Source organism: Salvelinus sp. IW2-2015, unplaced genomic scaffold, assembly GCF_002910315.2.
Source record: "Salvelinus sp. IW2-2015 unplaced genomic scaffold, ASM291031v2 Un_scaffold5144, whole genome shotgun sequence".
NCBI lineage: Eukaryota > Metazoa > Chordata > Actinopteri > Salmoniformes > Salmonidae > Salvelinus > Salvelinus sp. IW2-2015.
Genome location: NW_019946410.1, coordinates 46,288 through 63,038, shown reverse-complemented (window position 1 = coordinate 63,038; position 16,751 = coordinate 46,288). Strand labels below are relative to the sequence as shown.

The 16,751-nt window shown below is 41.0% G+C and overlaps 2 protein-coding genes across 2 annotated transcripts; one reads left to right on the top strand and one right to left on the bottom strand.

Moving 5' to 3' along the window:
- Positions 1–2: 2 nt before the first annotated feature.
- LOC112078007 (dexamethasone-induced Ras-related protein 1) lies at positions 3–1,552 on the top strand (the record flags this gene model as incomplete). Its single annotated transcript, XM_024144376.2, has 2 exons — positions 3–90; positions 313–1,552. Coding segments are annotated over 2 exons (624 nt in total), but the record flags the coding sequence as incomplete, so codon positions are not given.
- Positions 1,553–1,579: 27 nt separating this feature from the next.
- LOC112078008 (mediator of RNA polymerase II transcription subunit 9) lies at positions 1,580–2,647 on the bottom strand. The gene is made up of 2 exons (XM_024144377.2): positions 2,528–2,647; positions 1,580–2,287 (listed from the first exon to the last, which is right to left on the bottom strand). The coding sequence occupies exons 1-2, from the start codon at positions 2,605–2,607 to the stop codon at positions 2,068–2,070; spliced, it is 300 nt and encodes a 99-aa protein (XP_024000145.1). The 5' UTR covers positions 2,608–2,647; the 3' UTR covers positions 1,580–2,067.
- Between the last annotated feature and the right edge of the window lie 14,104 nt (positions 2,648–16,751).

Here is a 16,751-nt window from a genome sequence, read left to right as displayed (position 1 = left end):
GCATTCGGGGAGATGCGTACCAGTTGGACATTCTGGACACCTCTGGAAACCATCCTTTCCCCGCTATGAGGAGACTCTCTATCCTTACTGGTAAGCTTAACTCTGAACGAATGAAACAGACAAATGTCTTTATGTAAAAGTGAATCATAATATTAAGCTGCATTCTGCAAATCACTTTCTATGAGAATATTTCAATTTAGCTTCACTAAAATGCATGCTTATGCGTAACGCAAAACTTGTGCTGTGCATTATGGAAAGTACATTGACTTTTGAGCTGTGATATTAATGTTCCTTCCATTTCTCTCTCCTCAGGTGATGTTTTTATCTTGGTGTTCAGTCTGGATAACAGAGACTCCTTCCAAGAGGTCCAGCGCCTGAAGCGTCAAATTTACGAGACCAAGTCCTGCCTGAAAAACAAAACCAAYGAGAACGTGGATGTCCCGATAGTTATCTGCGGGAACAAGTGTGACCGGGAGTTTAACCGGGAGGTTCAGAATGAGGAGATTGAGCAGCTGGTGGCTGGTGATGAACAGTGTGCCTACTATGAGATCTCTGCAAAACGGAACACTAATGTCGACCAGATGTTTCAGACTCTTTTTACCATGGCTAAACTGCCCAACGAGATGAGCCCGGACTCTCACCGCAAAGTGTCCTTACAGTTTTGCGAAGTACTGCAAAACAGCAGAAGAAAGTCATTCAGAAATAAGAAATACAAAGACAGCGAGGTATACGGGATTGTGGCACCGTTTGCGCGTCGACCAAGCGTGCAAAGTGACTTAATGTATATCAAAGAGAAAGCTACTGGCTGCAGCCAGGGAAAAGAGAAAGACAGATGCACCATTTGCTAAGGACTCACTTGACAATGCACATGGAGACATGTTACGAGATGTTCTATACAGCGATGGAGATGATACCCGCCAGGCTTCGTGCCAGTGTGCCGAGTCCGGGATAAGGAAGCACGCCAAGACGCAGTGACAGCCAGGGGTGTATGTCCCAAACCATGCGAGAAGGCATGCCATGGTCAATGACAGATATTTCCCTGTGGAGTCAGGGTGATCAAATGTGATCTGGCTTCAGAGAACCTCTAGTGTTCTTGTCACTATAGCTACATGCTGTAAAATGACATTACTGAATGGAGAATGTAGCCTACACTTATGGGGTGGCATTTGTTTACATTTTCTTTTTCCACACGGAACTGAACTTGAATGTTAATTTCATACTTAACGCATATGAATGCTTATTCTTATGTCATCGTTTACTTTTCACAAAAAAAGAAACATGGAGAAAATAAAATTATCAATTTGAAACGTATATCCTATGTCTGTCATCATTTTTAACATTGGTAAAGCATATTCCCAAGCCCTTTCAGTGACACTCATACCATGAGCTAAACAAGTAACCTGTACCTCATTTATGAAATACATCATTTCTGTGAAGAGTATAGCATATGGTAGCTAGCAGATTGATGTTTCATTTAGGCCGACAAGCTATTAACATGTAATTCATGAAAAATAACAGCGCACGTAAGGTGGCTCATGCTACAATCTTTCTAAGAAACGGAGTAAAAACAAGTCACAAGGAATTAAAACAAAGGTTTATTTTAGACCTACCGCATTGAAAATCTGCAGCACTCAATCTTTATAGCACACCAACAAAACCATGACCTAAAATAAGAATCCACTGCATATACAAACTTGACGAGGGCATTATAATTCAGTATGGATAAAATAAAAATTACAAAGTAAAAATGGGACAGTTTACAAAACAACAAGATAATGCCTGAAGGTAGTGTTATAGTGAAATTAAATGTTTTCTGGTGGTTTTGACAAACGGGATGAGTTATACTGTACGAGTTGTTAGGATGGAAAGGCACATGAGATAACACGGAGCCAAGAGATGGAATCCCCCAAATACTCCATATAAACAAGATCATTTCTCACGATTTCAAATGGATGGTCATTTTCTCAGTCCTCTAAATATAAAAAATATATCATTTTCAGTACATGTGTGTTCCTCTCCAAGTGTCTCCTGAATTCAGTTAGTTTCTTTAGGACTTTAGGACATCCCTCACGACGCTTTGGGAACCTCAAACATACACAAACTCTTGTATTTCTGCAGTAGCTGATTCTTGGTGCGGACTTGCTCCCGCAGCGTCGCCAGTTCATGCTGCTGCTCGGACAGGCTCATGTCAATTCCTGGCATGGCTCCGATCTGCTCGCGCGCTTCATGAATCCTTGTCTTAAACTTGACCAGTTCTTGATGGACATCTTGACTATCTTTGTCCATGCTTTCGACATAGATGGACAAAGAAGTACACGTTGTTTAAAACATATAATTTTTTACAAAGTACTTAAACATAATTTAACCAAATTGTTGCTGCTTTTCAAGATTAGACTTTTGAACTGCAACTAGCAAGCTGGCTAACGTTAGCTTCATAACACGTCCTACCAAACCAGGACAAATATATTCATCAACTCTCCCCGGTAATAAACACATTATAGAAATATATGTCAAATTAAAGATTTACCATTTTATAATGTCATGAACCAAAGGGAGAAAAGAGCAATCATCGTTCTCACTTCCTTGCTTTGGTTGATTCGTCGCCATCACGGTCGATGCGAATTGACTGGCGCCTACAATTTACATCATCAACCAGTGGCAACCATAGACTTATATAGACATCGCATCATTGTACAGTATCTGTCCCATTATGGCATTCGTGAGAGCACTGAAAATATTATTGGTATACTGACAATGTATGTTCCTCCGCCCTAGCAATGGGATTCCTTTCTTTGGATTGGTAGATACATTTCATTATTGTAATCATTTTCTAAATATTCAATGGGGTTGTTGATGTCAGCTGCTGTATTCAATATAGAGATGCTATGCTACTAGCCTCATGCCAGGAATATGCATAGCCATCTCAAGACAAATCCTATATAAAGTGTTTTTTTCTCAAGGTTTCCGTGATGTCACGTGTCATACTTATATCAGTACACCTGTAACAACTTATGCATTATAAAACATGTATTAGATCAAATAAACCTCACGTAGCAAATAAGTCATTAATTGTCAATAAATTCGACACGCTGTCATTGACCTCCATACAAAAATACCTTGCTTGATGGGCAAAACAACGAAAAAACGCCACCTGCTGGAGGGAGACAGATTTTCCTCTGAGTAGGGCCTTTCTCTTCCTCTTCCTCTCTGAGCACGAGCAGCGCCATGGAGGCCATCTCCATTTTGAAGTAGTCAATTTTCTTCTACTATTTCTATGAGTTGGCAAACAAACTGAAAAGGTGCATACTGCCACCTAGAGTGTGTTGTTTGAACAGCTATAAAGCCAATGTTGCCGGGTTTACTGCGACCTGCAGTTATGGAAGGTTTCATCACACGTATAATTKATTGGCTGATACCTCCTAATGACCTAGATGGAATTATAGGATCCTCAATTCCTTAACCCATAGGAATTCCCACCCAGTTGACTACTTCAAAATAGTGAAAGTCCTCAACGGATTTCCCTATGCTAAAATAAGAGTCCTCTATCTATCTCTATGGTGCATTCGAAAGAGAGAGAAAAAGCTAGCTAAGCAAATTACTTTAGATGAGAAGAATGATCTATTTTTAATAACTTTAAAATACATTTAAAAATCGAAAGTCCTAATTGTATTATTATTTTTGGTTTGTTGTTAACGTTTACTTGGCATAATAACCAGAGGTGGAATAATATTTGTGACTTGATGACTGTAACTGTTTCCTGTAAAATTGTTAAAGCTTTCATTTTGAAATAGTAAGGGCAACTGAGACATTTTGTCACTGGAGCAACAGAAAACGATTTGCACTGTTGCAACATCAMCACATAATGTTCAAAATGTTAATCTGGAAACACCATAGTCAGGTTCTCCTTTATACTACTTATAATACATTTTTAAAAGGAATGCATGGACTGATGGTGACAGAACAACCTTTTTACGGATTTGGTTTTGTGATAGGTAAACTGACAGGGACAGTCAGCTACAACCAGGTCCTGTATCTCAGTTGGTAATGTTGGCATCACTAAGGTTGTGGGTTCAACTCATGCAAGGACTACAGGAAATTAAATTGTAGACTACTCACCATCCTGTCAATCACTTTGGAAAAATATTACTAAGTGGCATARATTATTATATGCATCTGTGGTATGGTGGCAGGTAGCCTAGTGGCTTAGAGTGTTGGGCCAGTGACCGGAAGGTCGCTGGTTTGAATCCCCAAACTGACTAGGTGAAAAATCTGTTGATGTGCCCTTGAGCCAGACACAACCCTAATTGCTCCTGTAAGTAGCTCTGGATAAGAGTGTGCTCTAAATGTCTACGTAAAATGTCTTACTAGTACTGAGCTAGCATAGCTTAACTGTTAACGAGTTAGTGTCCGCTATGAACCTGGACTAAAACGGACCAATAAGAGCGGTCCTCTGCACAACCTCCAAGCCTTTCAAAACACTGGGTGACATAACACACAATTGCTGCCCGGTGTCTGAGCAAACACAAAACTGTTTAATTAAATGTGCAGGATGAGTTAGCATGTGGCTAACTGGCTTTTTCTACATAGGCTAATGCAATGCAGTCAGGCGCTATTGTTTACAGTTTGTGTTGGTGTCAATGCTATATCCAGCTCAATACTATATCCATGTATCCAGGCCAATGCTATATCCAGGTGATTACATAGGCCTAGTAAACCCAAAGGTCACTGATTGTAGTGGTTGTGCCACTATAAGTCTTTCCCCCTGGAGGGTTCTGGTCCAGCATGGATGAGAGGAGGAGGAAGGAGTGGGTAGAAGGGAAATCATGGTGGAAGAGTGGGTCATGCGCTCGCTTGCCCATTGTAGTTTCCTYCTTAGGCCTATAGATGAGTTAGCTGACAACCTCAAGAAAATGATGAGTGCGATTCAATGGGGCAGAAGCCTGGGTGTTGTTGTGATTCCGGATGGCCAGATAGTTAGCAAGTATTGGTAATAAGCTGTAGACAGCTGGTTATTACCAGGTTATGATGAGGTCTTAACTATGACCAGTAGGATACATAATATAGCACATAATATAGTGGTCACAATTATGACCAACTGGTCGTATGGTGGTCAGAAAATATGTCATTACTCTGGTCCAGTAAAAAATACGTAAAAAATGAAACGCTCCTTTTCCAAACAGTTTGCGACAAGATAAGACGTCATAAAAATATGTCATACTGACGTTATTTCAACCTCAGGTCTTTGCCCACTGGGATGACAAGACGCTGCCATGTGGGAATCGTAGGGACTCGTTTCAAGGTAGTTTTTTATTCTTTCTTATACCGTGTCTTGAGTTTGAGGGTGTTTTGACTGATGTCATTTGTAACGCAGGTGTCAACTAGTGTTGAATATATCTGTACGAGTGAGTTTCCAGTAACAATCAGTTTACTTAATGTTGCGTATTGGATATGTTAAGTTGACAGCTATTACAAATCAGATGCCAGAAGCTGCATGATGGCAATTTTTGAGCCAATCAAAACTCGAATAATTCTCGTTAGTCCCTCTCCTAACCTTCACAATTATACGCCAGTTGGCGCCACATGTTTGAAAAAACCGGAGCTAGACAGAACGTGAAGCTACCGCCATTTCAGAAAGAAGGAAAAAGCTCAGTTTTTAATCGTTGAGAACTTGTATAAAACATGAACTAAAAGAGAGAACTGGATATTTAACACTCTTATCTATGAAAACGTGCTGTGAAGGGATTGAGGGAAAGATTGACGCCAGATTTGGTGAGTGTCATAAGGGAAACAAGCTTGCTAGCGATTAGCAGCTATAGCGTTTGCTAGATTTTTTGTGTGTATTCACACTGAACCAAGAATATGCACAAGCGCTGTGAAGCATTGTGTAGCGCCGAGGCAGTGATCGTATTCAATTGAAATAGCAAACTTTAGTGATCATGCTACTCATGCATGCGCGAACTATTTTAGTTTCATAATTTGATAAAATCGTGATTAATAGGTATCAATAATCCAATTTGGTACCTTCATGTTTAGATGACTTTATAAGAAATTACGTTACGGGTCTAAGCACTGAACGTTTCATTTGCACGGGCTAGTCTATTGTTCAGTCCACGTGACCTTGTGCTGTCGTTGTTGTAAGTCCTTGCATGAAGAAGATTTATTTTTCTTGGAGAACACTTATGGTGGGTAGGATTTTTCTTGCAAGAATCATTGCATTCATACGATTGCAGTGGGATTGTTAAAGCACATGCTACACTTAACTTTGGCTAGATGTGCCGCTAGCGATCCCCTTGACATCATCCAATTGAAATTGCAGAGCACGAAATTCAAATGACAAAAATCGTAATATTAACATTCATGAAAATACAGATGTCATACATAATTTAAAAGCTTAACTTTTTAATCCAGCCGCTTTGTCAGATTTCAAAAAAGGCTTTATGGCGAAAGCATACCCATGCGATTATCTGAGGACAGCGCCCCGCACACAAAAGCATTACATACATTTCCAACCAAGCAGAGGCGTCACGAAAGTCAGAAATAGCAACAAAATAAATCACTTACCTTTGAAGATCTTCATCTGGTTGCAATCACAAGGGTCCCAGCTACATAACAAATGGTCCTTTTGTTCGATAAAGTCCTTCTTTATATCCCAAAAAAGTAAATTTKATTGGCGCGCTTGACTCAGTAATCCATCGGTTTCCCTCGTTCAAAATACATACAAATGAATCCCGTAAATTACCAATAAACTTCTTCCAAACATATCAAACAACGTTCCTAATCAATCCTCAGGTACCCTAATATGTAAATAAATGATACAAATTAAGACGGAGAATACCGGAGACCATTACTAGAGATAAATAACGAGGTACACGCCCTCACCGGAATGCGCAACAAACACTACAGCCAAAATGGGAGCCACTTACTAAAACTACAAATTCTAGCTCATTTTTCAAAAAACAAGCTTTAAACTCTTTCTAAAGATTGTTGACATCTAGTGGAAGCCCTAGGAACTGCAACCTGGGAGGTATTCCTTTATATTCCCATTAACAGCCATAGTAATCAAAGGTGAGCTGAAGAAAATAAATTCTGGATGGATTGTCCTRMGGTTTTCGCCTGCCYTATCAGTTCTGTTATACTCATAGACATTATTTTTTTAGAGTGTTTTCTATCCAATACTACCTACATATCCAAGCTTCTGGGCCTGAGTAACAGGCAGATTACTTTGGGCACCTCATTCATCCAAACTTCCGAATACTGCCCCCTAGCCCGAAGAACACCGTACAGTGTGTATTGATAGGCACGGTCACTCACATTTGATTCCATCTCATAGTGGTTTATGTCAGTATTTGTGAATTGGTTTGTGGTCTGTGGATTCATGATTATTGTATTGCTATTGAACTTTGAACATTGAAATCTGAGAGACCCTCAGATTAAGATAGTWGGGTGCACCCTAGTAAACTATASGCAGGATATATGGCCGATATCTAAGTCTATTGTACTATTGAGCTCATTGTACAAATTTCACATATCAATATTTACTCAAGGTGATTCATTTTTTTGTAAGTATTTTTATTTACACAATACAAGCCGGCATTCTTTTCCTAAATGATTCAGTTGTGTAGTTTTCATTTGTCTTCACTTCTCCAGTAGCGAACCTACTGTAACTGGTCCAGTAGAGTTTAAGCTTAAATATACAGTAGCCCATAGTGTTAAGCAATTGTTASATAAAGTGGTGAGCTTGCCAGAAGCAGTTTGGAGTATTTAATGATCACTGTGAGACTTAATATTAATAAGAAGTTTAATATTAGGGCCCACAACAACAAAAAATAAAAAATAAATAAAGCCTCCCGGTGCGCAGTGGTCTAGGGCACTGTATCGCAGTGCTAGCTGCGCCACCAGAGTCTCTGGGTTCGCGCCCAGGCTCTGTCGCAGCGGCCGCGACCGCGGAGGTTCTGTGGGCGACGCACCAATTGGCATAGCGTCGTCCGGGTTGGGGAGGGTTTGGCCGGTAAGGATATCCTTGTCTCACGCGCTCAGCGATCCTGTGGCGGGGCCGGGCGCAGTGCGCGCTAACCAAGGGGGCCAGGTACACGTGTTTCCTCACGACACATTGGTGCGGTGGCTTCCGGGTTGGAGGCGCGCTGTGTTAAGAAGCAGTGCGGCTTGGTTGGGTGTGCTTCGGGAGGACGCATGGCTTTCGACCTTCGTCTCTCCCGAGCCCGTACGGGAGTTGTAGCGATGAGACAAGATAGTAATTACTAGCGATTGGATACCACGAAATTGGAGAAAATGGGATAAAAAAATAAAAAAAATATAAAAAATATGTTGAACTGAGAGGGAAACATACGTTGGCTGATAAGTGGGAAACTGACATTATTGTAGTCACTAGATGTGCATGATTTAGCATGATCCTAACGTTTGCTACTTTCAATTGATTGTTTTTGATAGGCACAGTCACTCACATTTGATTCCATGTCATTAGTGTTTTATTGTCAGTATTGTGATGCTTTTGTGTTTTTCTGTGGATTCATTTTCATCATAGACAAGAGTTAACTGTTTTCCCTGACATGTCTGAAAGTGCTGAAGAGGCAAATATGTCCCTGTTGAACTTGCCCAGTTGACTCGTTTGCTAATTTCAATTGATCGATAACTGAGCTAGCCTAAATATTAAAGCTTGTGCGTATGCTGGTTCAGTATGAACATCCACAAAATCCTGTTTACAAAGGTACTCACCAATCTTGGCGTCATTCTTTCCCTCAATCCCTTTCACAGCACGTTTGTATAGATACGTTGACATCAGACTGACAACTTACCTGAAGAACCTGAAACACCTGACAGTGAGACAAAACCTAACTGGGTCCAGTAGAGTTTCAGCTTAAACAGACAGTACAATAGACTTAGATATCGGCCATAATATCCTGCCTAGATGTTACTCTATCTTAATTCTGAGGGTCTCTCAGATCCTGACCTGTTCTAAAACAAAACAGGATCACACAATATATGGGTCTTGGCTTCCCATAGTTACCACATGCATAAAAATGGTTTTGTTGCCGTAAGCAACCCAACCGTCTATAGCTGCAGAATGTTTCCTGCTCAGGCTTATAGCTGCAGAATGTTATGATTAGCAGTATACATTCCTGCACTCTAAAGCTCTCCACTCTCTCCCCCTCAGCAGTGAGCAGGCCAGGTCGCAGCGAGTACGATCCTTCAGAGTCTTTCTTTACATTGTGGATCCCTCTGGCCAGAGCCGTCTATCTGGTCGAAGATAAAAATACGAAAAGGACCCCACTGGTGATTAGAATTATTAGACCGGGGGATGCTATTACAGCAACACTGATTGGCTATTTGCAACACCGCCAATAGTAGGTGAGAAATGTCACCTGTACTCGAGCCAATCGAGACCTACATATAGTTATTACAGACTGTGTTAGTGGAAATGTTGGTCAGATTTCAGTGAAAACACTGGCCAGTAATGGTTCAAGTTACACGTCCTGTTAATCTGTCCTGTTGAATATTAAACCTGTTGAAAGGTCTTACTCACATCGCTACGGAGTGGGCCTCATGGGTGGAATGTTATTAATAATTGTTTCAGCAGTTTCATAATTAATAACCTTTTTTTTTACCATTAGAATATTCAGTGTTTCTGATGTCAAACGGTTATGCTATATTTCCAGTCAGCTGTGCTGTGTACAAGATTTAATATTGGATGCAAACACCAAAAAATGTAAACTTTATATTCTGACATGGCTACAGGTGTCTTCTTTTTTTAAAGCCACTATAACCATGTATATGACGGTGTCTTCTTTTTTAATGCCCCATAACCATGTATATTTATTGTTATTTTACACAGGGTAAGTGACGGAGAACAACTTTCTCATTTGCAGCACGACCTGGGGAATAGTTAGGGGAGAGGAGGGGAGAACTGAGCCAAGGAAACTGGGGATTATTAGGTACCCGTGATGGTGGAGGGCCAGATTGGGAATTTAGCCAGGGGACACGGGGTTAACACCCGTGTGACTCTTACAATAAAGTGCCATGGGATCTTTAATAGACCGCAGAAGAGTCAGGGACACCCGTTTTAACATCCCATCCAAAAGATGGCACCCTACACAGAGCAGTGCCCCAAATTCACTGGCCTGGGGCATCTGGGATCTTTGTATAGACCAGATGAAAGGTGCCTCCTACTGCCCCTCCAACACCACTTCCAGCAGCATCTGGTCTCCCATCCCAGGGCCTGACCCAGAACCCAACCCTGCTTAGCTTCAGAAGCAAGCCAGCCCCAGTGGTAGTGGGGGTGGTATGCTGCTGGGCTATGGAAGTGTTTCTTTTTTAAGCCCTTAACCATGTATATGAGGGTGTCTTCTTTTTTTAAAGCCCATAACATGTATATGAGTGTCTTTCTTGTTTAAAGCCCATAACCGATGTATAATGAGGTGTCTTCTTTTTTAAAGTGGCCCATAACCCATGTATATGAAGGTGTCTTCTTTTTTTAAAGAAGCACCCAGGATTAATCCATGTATATGAGGGTCTTGTCTTTTTTTGACAGCCCATAACCATGGATACTGAGGTGTCTTCTTTTTAAAGCCCATAACCATGTATATGACGGTGATCTTCTTTTTTAAAGACCATAACCAATGTTATATGAAGAGTGAGTACCACTACTTGATTTCGAAAGTAGATTTGGATTAAGACTACCAAGGAAACATTCTGTGTGATGCTGATTTAGCAACCTAACAATAACAAGGTTAATAAATTAGAGATCAAAATAACAATTTAACGCAGACAGTGCACAGTTGTGGGTTATAGGAGGACAGAACTGTATAGGAGGGCATAAGGGCCAACAACGTGCGAGGTAAATCTTAAATAAAAAGAAAAGGTAGAGGAGTAGAGTGAAGAAAGAGCCAGTCGTTTTATAGCCATTATTTAACAAGTCTTATAGGCCAGAGGAAATGAAGCTGTTATAGGAAAGTGATCCTGTTGGTCTGAGAACCTTCATAGCACCAGTACCACCTGACCGGACGGAACTGAAGAGAACGTAGGAGAAACAGTTTCAGATACTGCCTGGCAGGTAAGGACAGATTAATACAGGTTAAAATCAATCGTACAAACGTACGCATACCATGACGTAACAAATCAAAATTAATTAACCAACAAAAAATGAAGAGTTAGAGCACTTCCACCCGGAACCTGTAAGAGGAAATCCTACAGCAAAAAGAAAGCCCAGAATGGTGCACCACATTGCTTTATCTTTGAAAAAAAAAAACGGGTGTCGAGATATTAATCTAAGGTTAAAAAAAAGGTGTTGTATCTCAATTTTGAGTTTTTGAAAAGATAAAAAAGAGTATGAGATCTAAGGTATTATCTGGTGATGGGTTGTCCAATCGTTATATATTTTTGAAAAAAGATCAAAGTGTTACTAGGTATTATCTGGTAATTGAGTTGATCAATGTTATTATTTTTGGTGTTCTGGTATTTAATCATAGGTGTTGTTGTCAATGGTTTATTTATTTAAGAGAAAGACAGAAGTGATCTGGTATTAATCTAGTAGGGGTGTTGAGTCAGATGTAGTTATTTTTAGGAAAAGGTGTCTGGTATATATCTGGTTATGTTGTTCAAAATGTTTTATTTTATGGAAAAAGCAAGTAAGTGTCTGGTATTATCTGGTGGTAAGTTGTCAATGTTTATTAATTAGTGAAAGGATGTCGAGGATTATTAATCTGGTATGTTGTTGTCAATGTTTTATTTTTATTAGGGTGTACTAGGTATTATCTGGTGGTAGTTGTCAAATGTTATATTTTATGGAGAATAACAAGGTGTCTAGGGTATTATTGTGGTAGTGTTGGTCCTAACTGGAAATTATCTGAGCGTAGGAGAGAGAAGAGAAAGATAGAGAGGAGAGAGTAGAAAGATGGGAGAGAGGGGTCAGGTGGGGTGAGTGTAAGGAGGGACTACAGGCAAGAGCAGAACGATAAGAGTAAGGAAGGGGGAAGGGAACATGGGAGGGGAGAGCGAATGTGGAGTTCAGGCATGGGGACGGAATAGATCACGACAGTAGGAAAAGATGCGAGGGGTTTGGGGAGAGGGGCGCAGGGGCAGCTGGCGATAGAGAAGGGGGAAAGGAGAAGGAGAACAGGTAGAATTGGTCGAAGGGAGAGGGGTCGGCGCTCTAAAAAGAGGTATAGACAAGGGGAGGGCCAGGGAAGGAGGCGAGGAGTGGAGGAGGTATAAGAGAGGGGAGGAGAGAGGGAGGAGAAGGACGCGAGAAGAGTATCATTTACTAGTCGATAGAGAACGGTAAGTGAGCCAGACAGAGAGAGACGGGAGAAGAGAGAGAGGTGAGAAGATGCGGGAGCGCGGAAACCGATCGGGAGCGGGCAAAGAACGAGAGGGAAGAGCAACATGGTTACTAGGGACAGAAGAGGAAGAGAAGGAAGGTTCAAAGGAGATTCAGAAGGGCAAGAGGAGTAGAGGAGGAAGAGGTCAAGAGTAACAGGAGAGGAGGATGAGAATGAGAGAAGAGCGAGAAGGAGAGAATTGATGAGAACGATAGAGAAAACAGTGACAAAAAGCTAGAGCAGGGGGCGGTCACGGAGTGGGGGTCAGCTGAGGGAGAGTAAGAGAAACGGGTAAAGAAGGGATAAAGGGTAGAAGGCGAGTAGGATAAGAGCAGGAGGAGGAGTTACTGGGAGTCATGAGGAGAGAGAAAAGGGAGAGAGGAACAGGGTGGGAGGTGCGGGGAGGTGAGGGAGGGAGATGTGTAGGGAGGAGGGAAGGGAAGGAAAGGAGGAGGAGAAGGAGAGAATGTGGGGGGGGCGTGGGGGGGAAAGGGTGGGACAACGTTGGGGAGGTGAGGGGAGTTGGAGTCGTGATCAAGAAGAGGAATGAATAGAGTCGGAGGAAGGGGAGAGAGAAGAGAGAGGAGTAGGCAGGGGCGGTGGGGGGGCATAGTGACAGCATGTGAGGAAGAGAGAGAGTCACATAAGGAGGAACGAGTGGACAGAGTACCGAGTTAGAGTACTAGAAAAAAAAATTGATCATAAAAGCCCCCCTGTACTGCACATCACCCTATGTTAGAAGTGGCACCAGATAACTAGTCGAGAAATTAATAGCCCATAAATGAATGCCATTTCAGTTCTAAAAGATAAACACACAACACACACAGCAGAAACACACACACTACAAGCGAAACAAACACACACACAACACCACAACACACAACGCGAACACATCACACACACACACAACACACCACACCACAACACACACACAACAGAACACACCACACACACACACACAAACAACACACACACACACACACACACCAACCACACACACCACAACACAACACACACAGGAACACACACACCAACACCACACACAAACACACACCACCACAACACACACACACACACACACACACAACACACACACACACCACACACACCAACACACACAACGCAGCGACACACACACAGTTCAAATTAAGGAAAGCTGTGAAAGACAGTATGTAGTGGACACAGCATATAATGCCAGTGAAAAAGTTAGAAAGAAAAGATGGCTGTGGTACAACAGAAAGGCATATATGTGGCTGGGAAGAAGACGACACGTTATCTTCAGGACAAAAATGATAGCCTTATAGTACCAGACACACGAGTAAACTAACTAGGTACACATCAGGATTTATACATCCACACGCTATCGTGATAAACCAATATTGCAGACAAAGGGCACCAGCCACGTTGACTGTATTAGAATTTTTTATATACAACAGGACAGACTGAAAAGGATTACATCCAATAACGGCAATTAATCCTGGAAAAAAGAGAACCCAAAAAACCAGCCCAACAAGTTGTTGTAAAAAACTTGAATAAGAGAACATTACATGTAAAAACGCAGGAAGATCTGGCAAAAATGGAATGTATAATCGGTTTGGAAGAGTTCAAGATTTAAAAATTATATTTGGCTGAGTATTCCTTAGGTCTTTGAAGTATAACCCCGTATAATGTCTTCAAGTGTAACCCTTTATGGACATGACTAAATCATGTACTGCTAGAAAGATAAAGAAACAACCAATATACTTGCCAAGTAAAATGTAGTAAAAAATGACAGTTAGATTTAGCCATGTGAATGAAAACAAAGTATATAAGAATGAAGAGTTAATTATACTATAGTACATTTGGAAGATGCCAAGCTGACTAATGCAAGAGTTCTAGAAAAAATAATAATATATTTTCCAAAGCCATTTATTAGAACTGCTGCAAAAAAAAGAAACGCCCTTTTCAGACCCTGTACTTTTCAAAAGATAATTTGAGTAAAAATCGCCAAATATCCTTCACAGAATCTTCATTAGTAAAGAGCGTTTAAACACTGTCTCCCAAAGAAACCAAGTAAACAATTAATGAACAATGCACCTGATGGAAAACAAGTTTGATTAATACACATAACAGACTTACAGGAACGGATAAGGCAATTAACGGTCACCAATTTTGAAAAACCTAGACACTAGACACTAAAGAGCCCTTTCATTATCCTCTGACTCTGAAAAAACAACCCCAAACAAAAAGCATTGCCACCCAGAAGGTCCCTGCCCTTCATACTGCAATAAAGATAGATGAAACATGACCTTAAGGCATAGGCTCGAAGGAAGGCATGAGGGACTGACAAATGTGGCCAAGAGGACAAATAACATTGCAGAATGTCCGTACTGTAGAGACGCTAAAGAAAGGCGCTACAGGGAGACAAAGAAAAAAAACGGACAGCTGTAAAATGCGTCCGCGCGAGTGGACACGAACACGTGAAACAACACCTGCACCAGGATAGGTACATACTGAACAGATTCACAACCACTTGCCAGGACAGGTTACAGGATGGAACAACTGCACCGTTAACACCAGGAAACGCAACATATCCCTCCATCAAATATCAGACTGTCCCGCAATAGACTAGAAGAAGAGACATGGACTGAGGCTTGATAGGCCTGCTGTAAGGCAAGTCCACGCCACAGACATGGAACCAAAAAAAAAAAAAAAGAAAAGCAACAACAGTGCCATATGGGCACAAAAACCCACGCGTTGCATGGAACAAAGACAAAGGAAATGGCAAAAAGTGCTATATTCACTGCAGGAGGTCGATAAAAGGTTGTATATTAGGTCACCCTTCCTGCTAGGCACATACTTACAATTGACCCTCCGCAAATTGACAATAAGCTGGCAGACCATAGACTGCTACGTATTACTGTTGAGCGTGAATTTCCTAGCAAGACACAGGAAATGGTCAGTAGTATACTGCCAATAGCCAGCAAAAAGCCCTAGCTCCCAAATCCCATTAGCACGTCGTGGACCTTGGATACGGAATGGATAAGGGCTTAGGGCATTCCACCCAGAAAATGTCCAGGAAATGGCAGGGCACGTAGGTGTAAGAGCTGAAGAAAAAAAAAAAAGAGAAAAGAAGGTAACATCTCAACAGCAAAAACTGCAAAATCTGGGTACCAGTCCATGAGGAGGAGATACACATAGGCAAAGTACTATTAATGACAGATGGTGGCCACTATTGGATACTTTTGAATTATTGACATTCCCCTCCTTTGTTCAAGGGGACACATATTCCATTTCTGTTAGGCACAGTCTGTGGAACGTATGTTCAGATTATGTCTCCAGAGTTGTTGAAAAGCTATGTATAATGTTCTTACAAATAATTTACACATAAAGCTCATGAGGATCTTTTAAAAGGTTATATTCTTACAAGAATGCATTGGGCAGATAGATATCCCAGTAGGCAATTTTTTGTGAAATCTTGGATGGAGACAAAAAGATTGAAAAGTGGACGGAAATGCCAAGCAACGCCCACTACACAACCAAAACCACTAAACAATAACAATTTACGTGCCACTATAAACATGTGAACAAAACGAGTGACCACAAAAACTGTTAGGGAACCTACATAAAGCGATTGTCCCAAACAAGCAAAAAAAAAAAAGATCCCCAACATTCATAATCACATGCAGATAACAACCTGGCTATACAGCGAGAAAAAAAGCCATTGTCTGGCAAGCGAAAACGAGTTCATACAGGCCTTAAATTTTACTGCCTAGTTTTATACAAACAAACATAGCTGAGATGGCTGAAACTTTTTAACCTGATGCGGCAGCCAAGAGCGTTCCAAGCTAGCGAAACACCACCATCGACAACATACCAGGTGAAAATTGCAGAGCGACCAAATTCAAAATACAGAAATAGTCATAATAAACAATGTTCATAAAAAAAATTTAACGAAATGTATAAACAGTCGCTTAAAGATGAAACTTCTTGTATAATCACAGCACCGCATTTGTCAGAGTTCAAAAAAGGTTTTACGGGACAAAAGGCAATACGCCCATGCGATATCTGAAGGAAACAGCGCCACCGCTGATACAAAAAAGCAACACAAACATTTACAAACCCAAGGTAAAGGGAAATTACAAAAGTTCAGAAATAGCGATAAAATTATCATTACCTTTGAAGAATCTTTTCATATGGTTGCAAGTCACAAAGAGGCCCTGCACCAAAACTATAAATGGTTGTTTTGATTCGATAAAGGTCAACCGCTTAAATATCCCAAAAACTCAACAGTTTTGTTGGCGCGTTTGTTCAAAAGTTAATCCACAGGGCTCAAATGAAAGCAAGGTCAAAAACTGCAGGAAAACGAATACCATTCCTAATAATTACCGGCGTAAAGTTCGTCGCAACATGTCAAACATGTTTATAATGAATCCT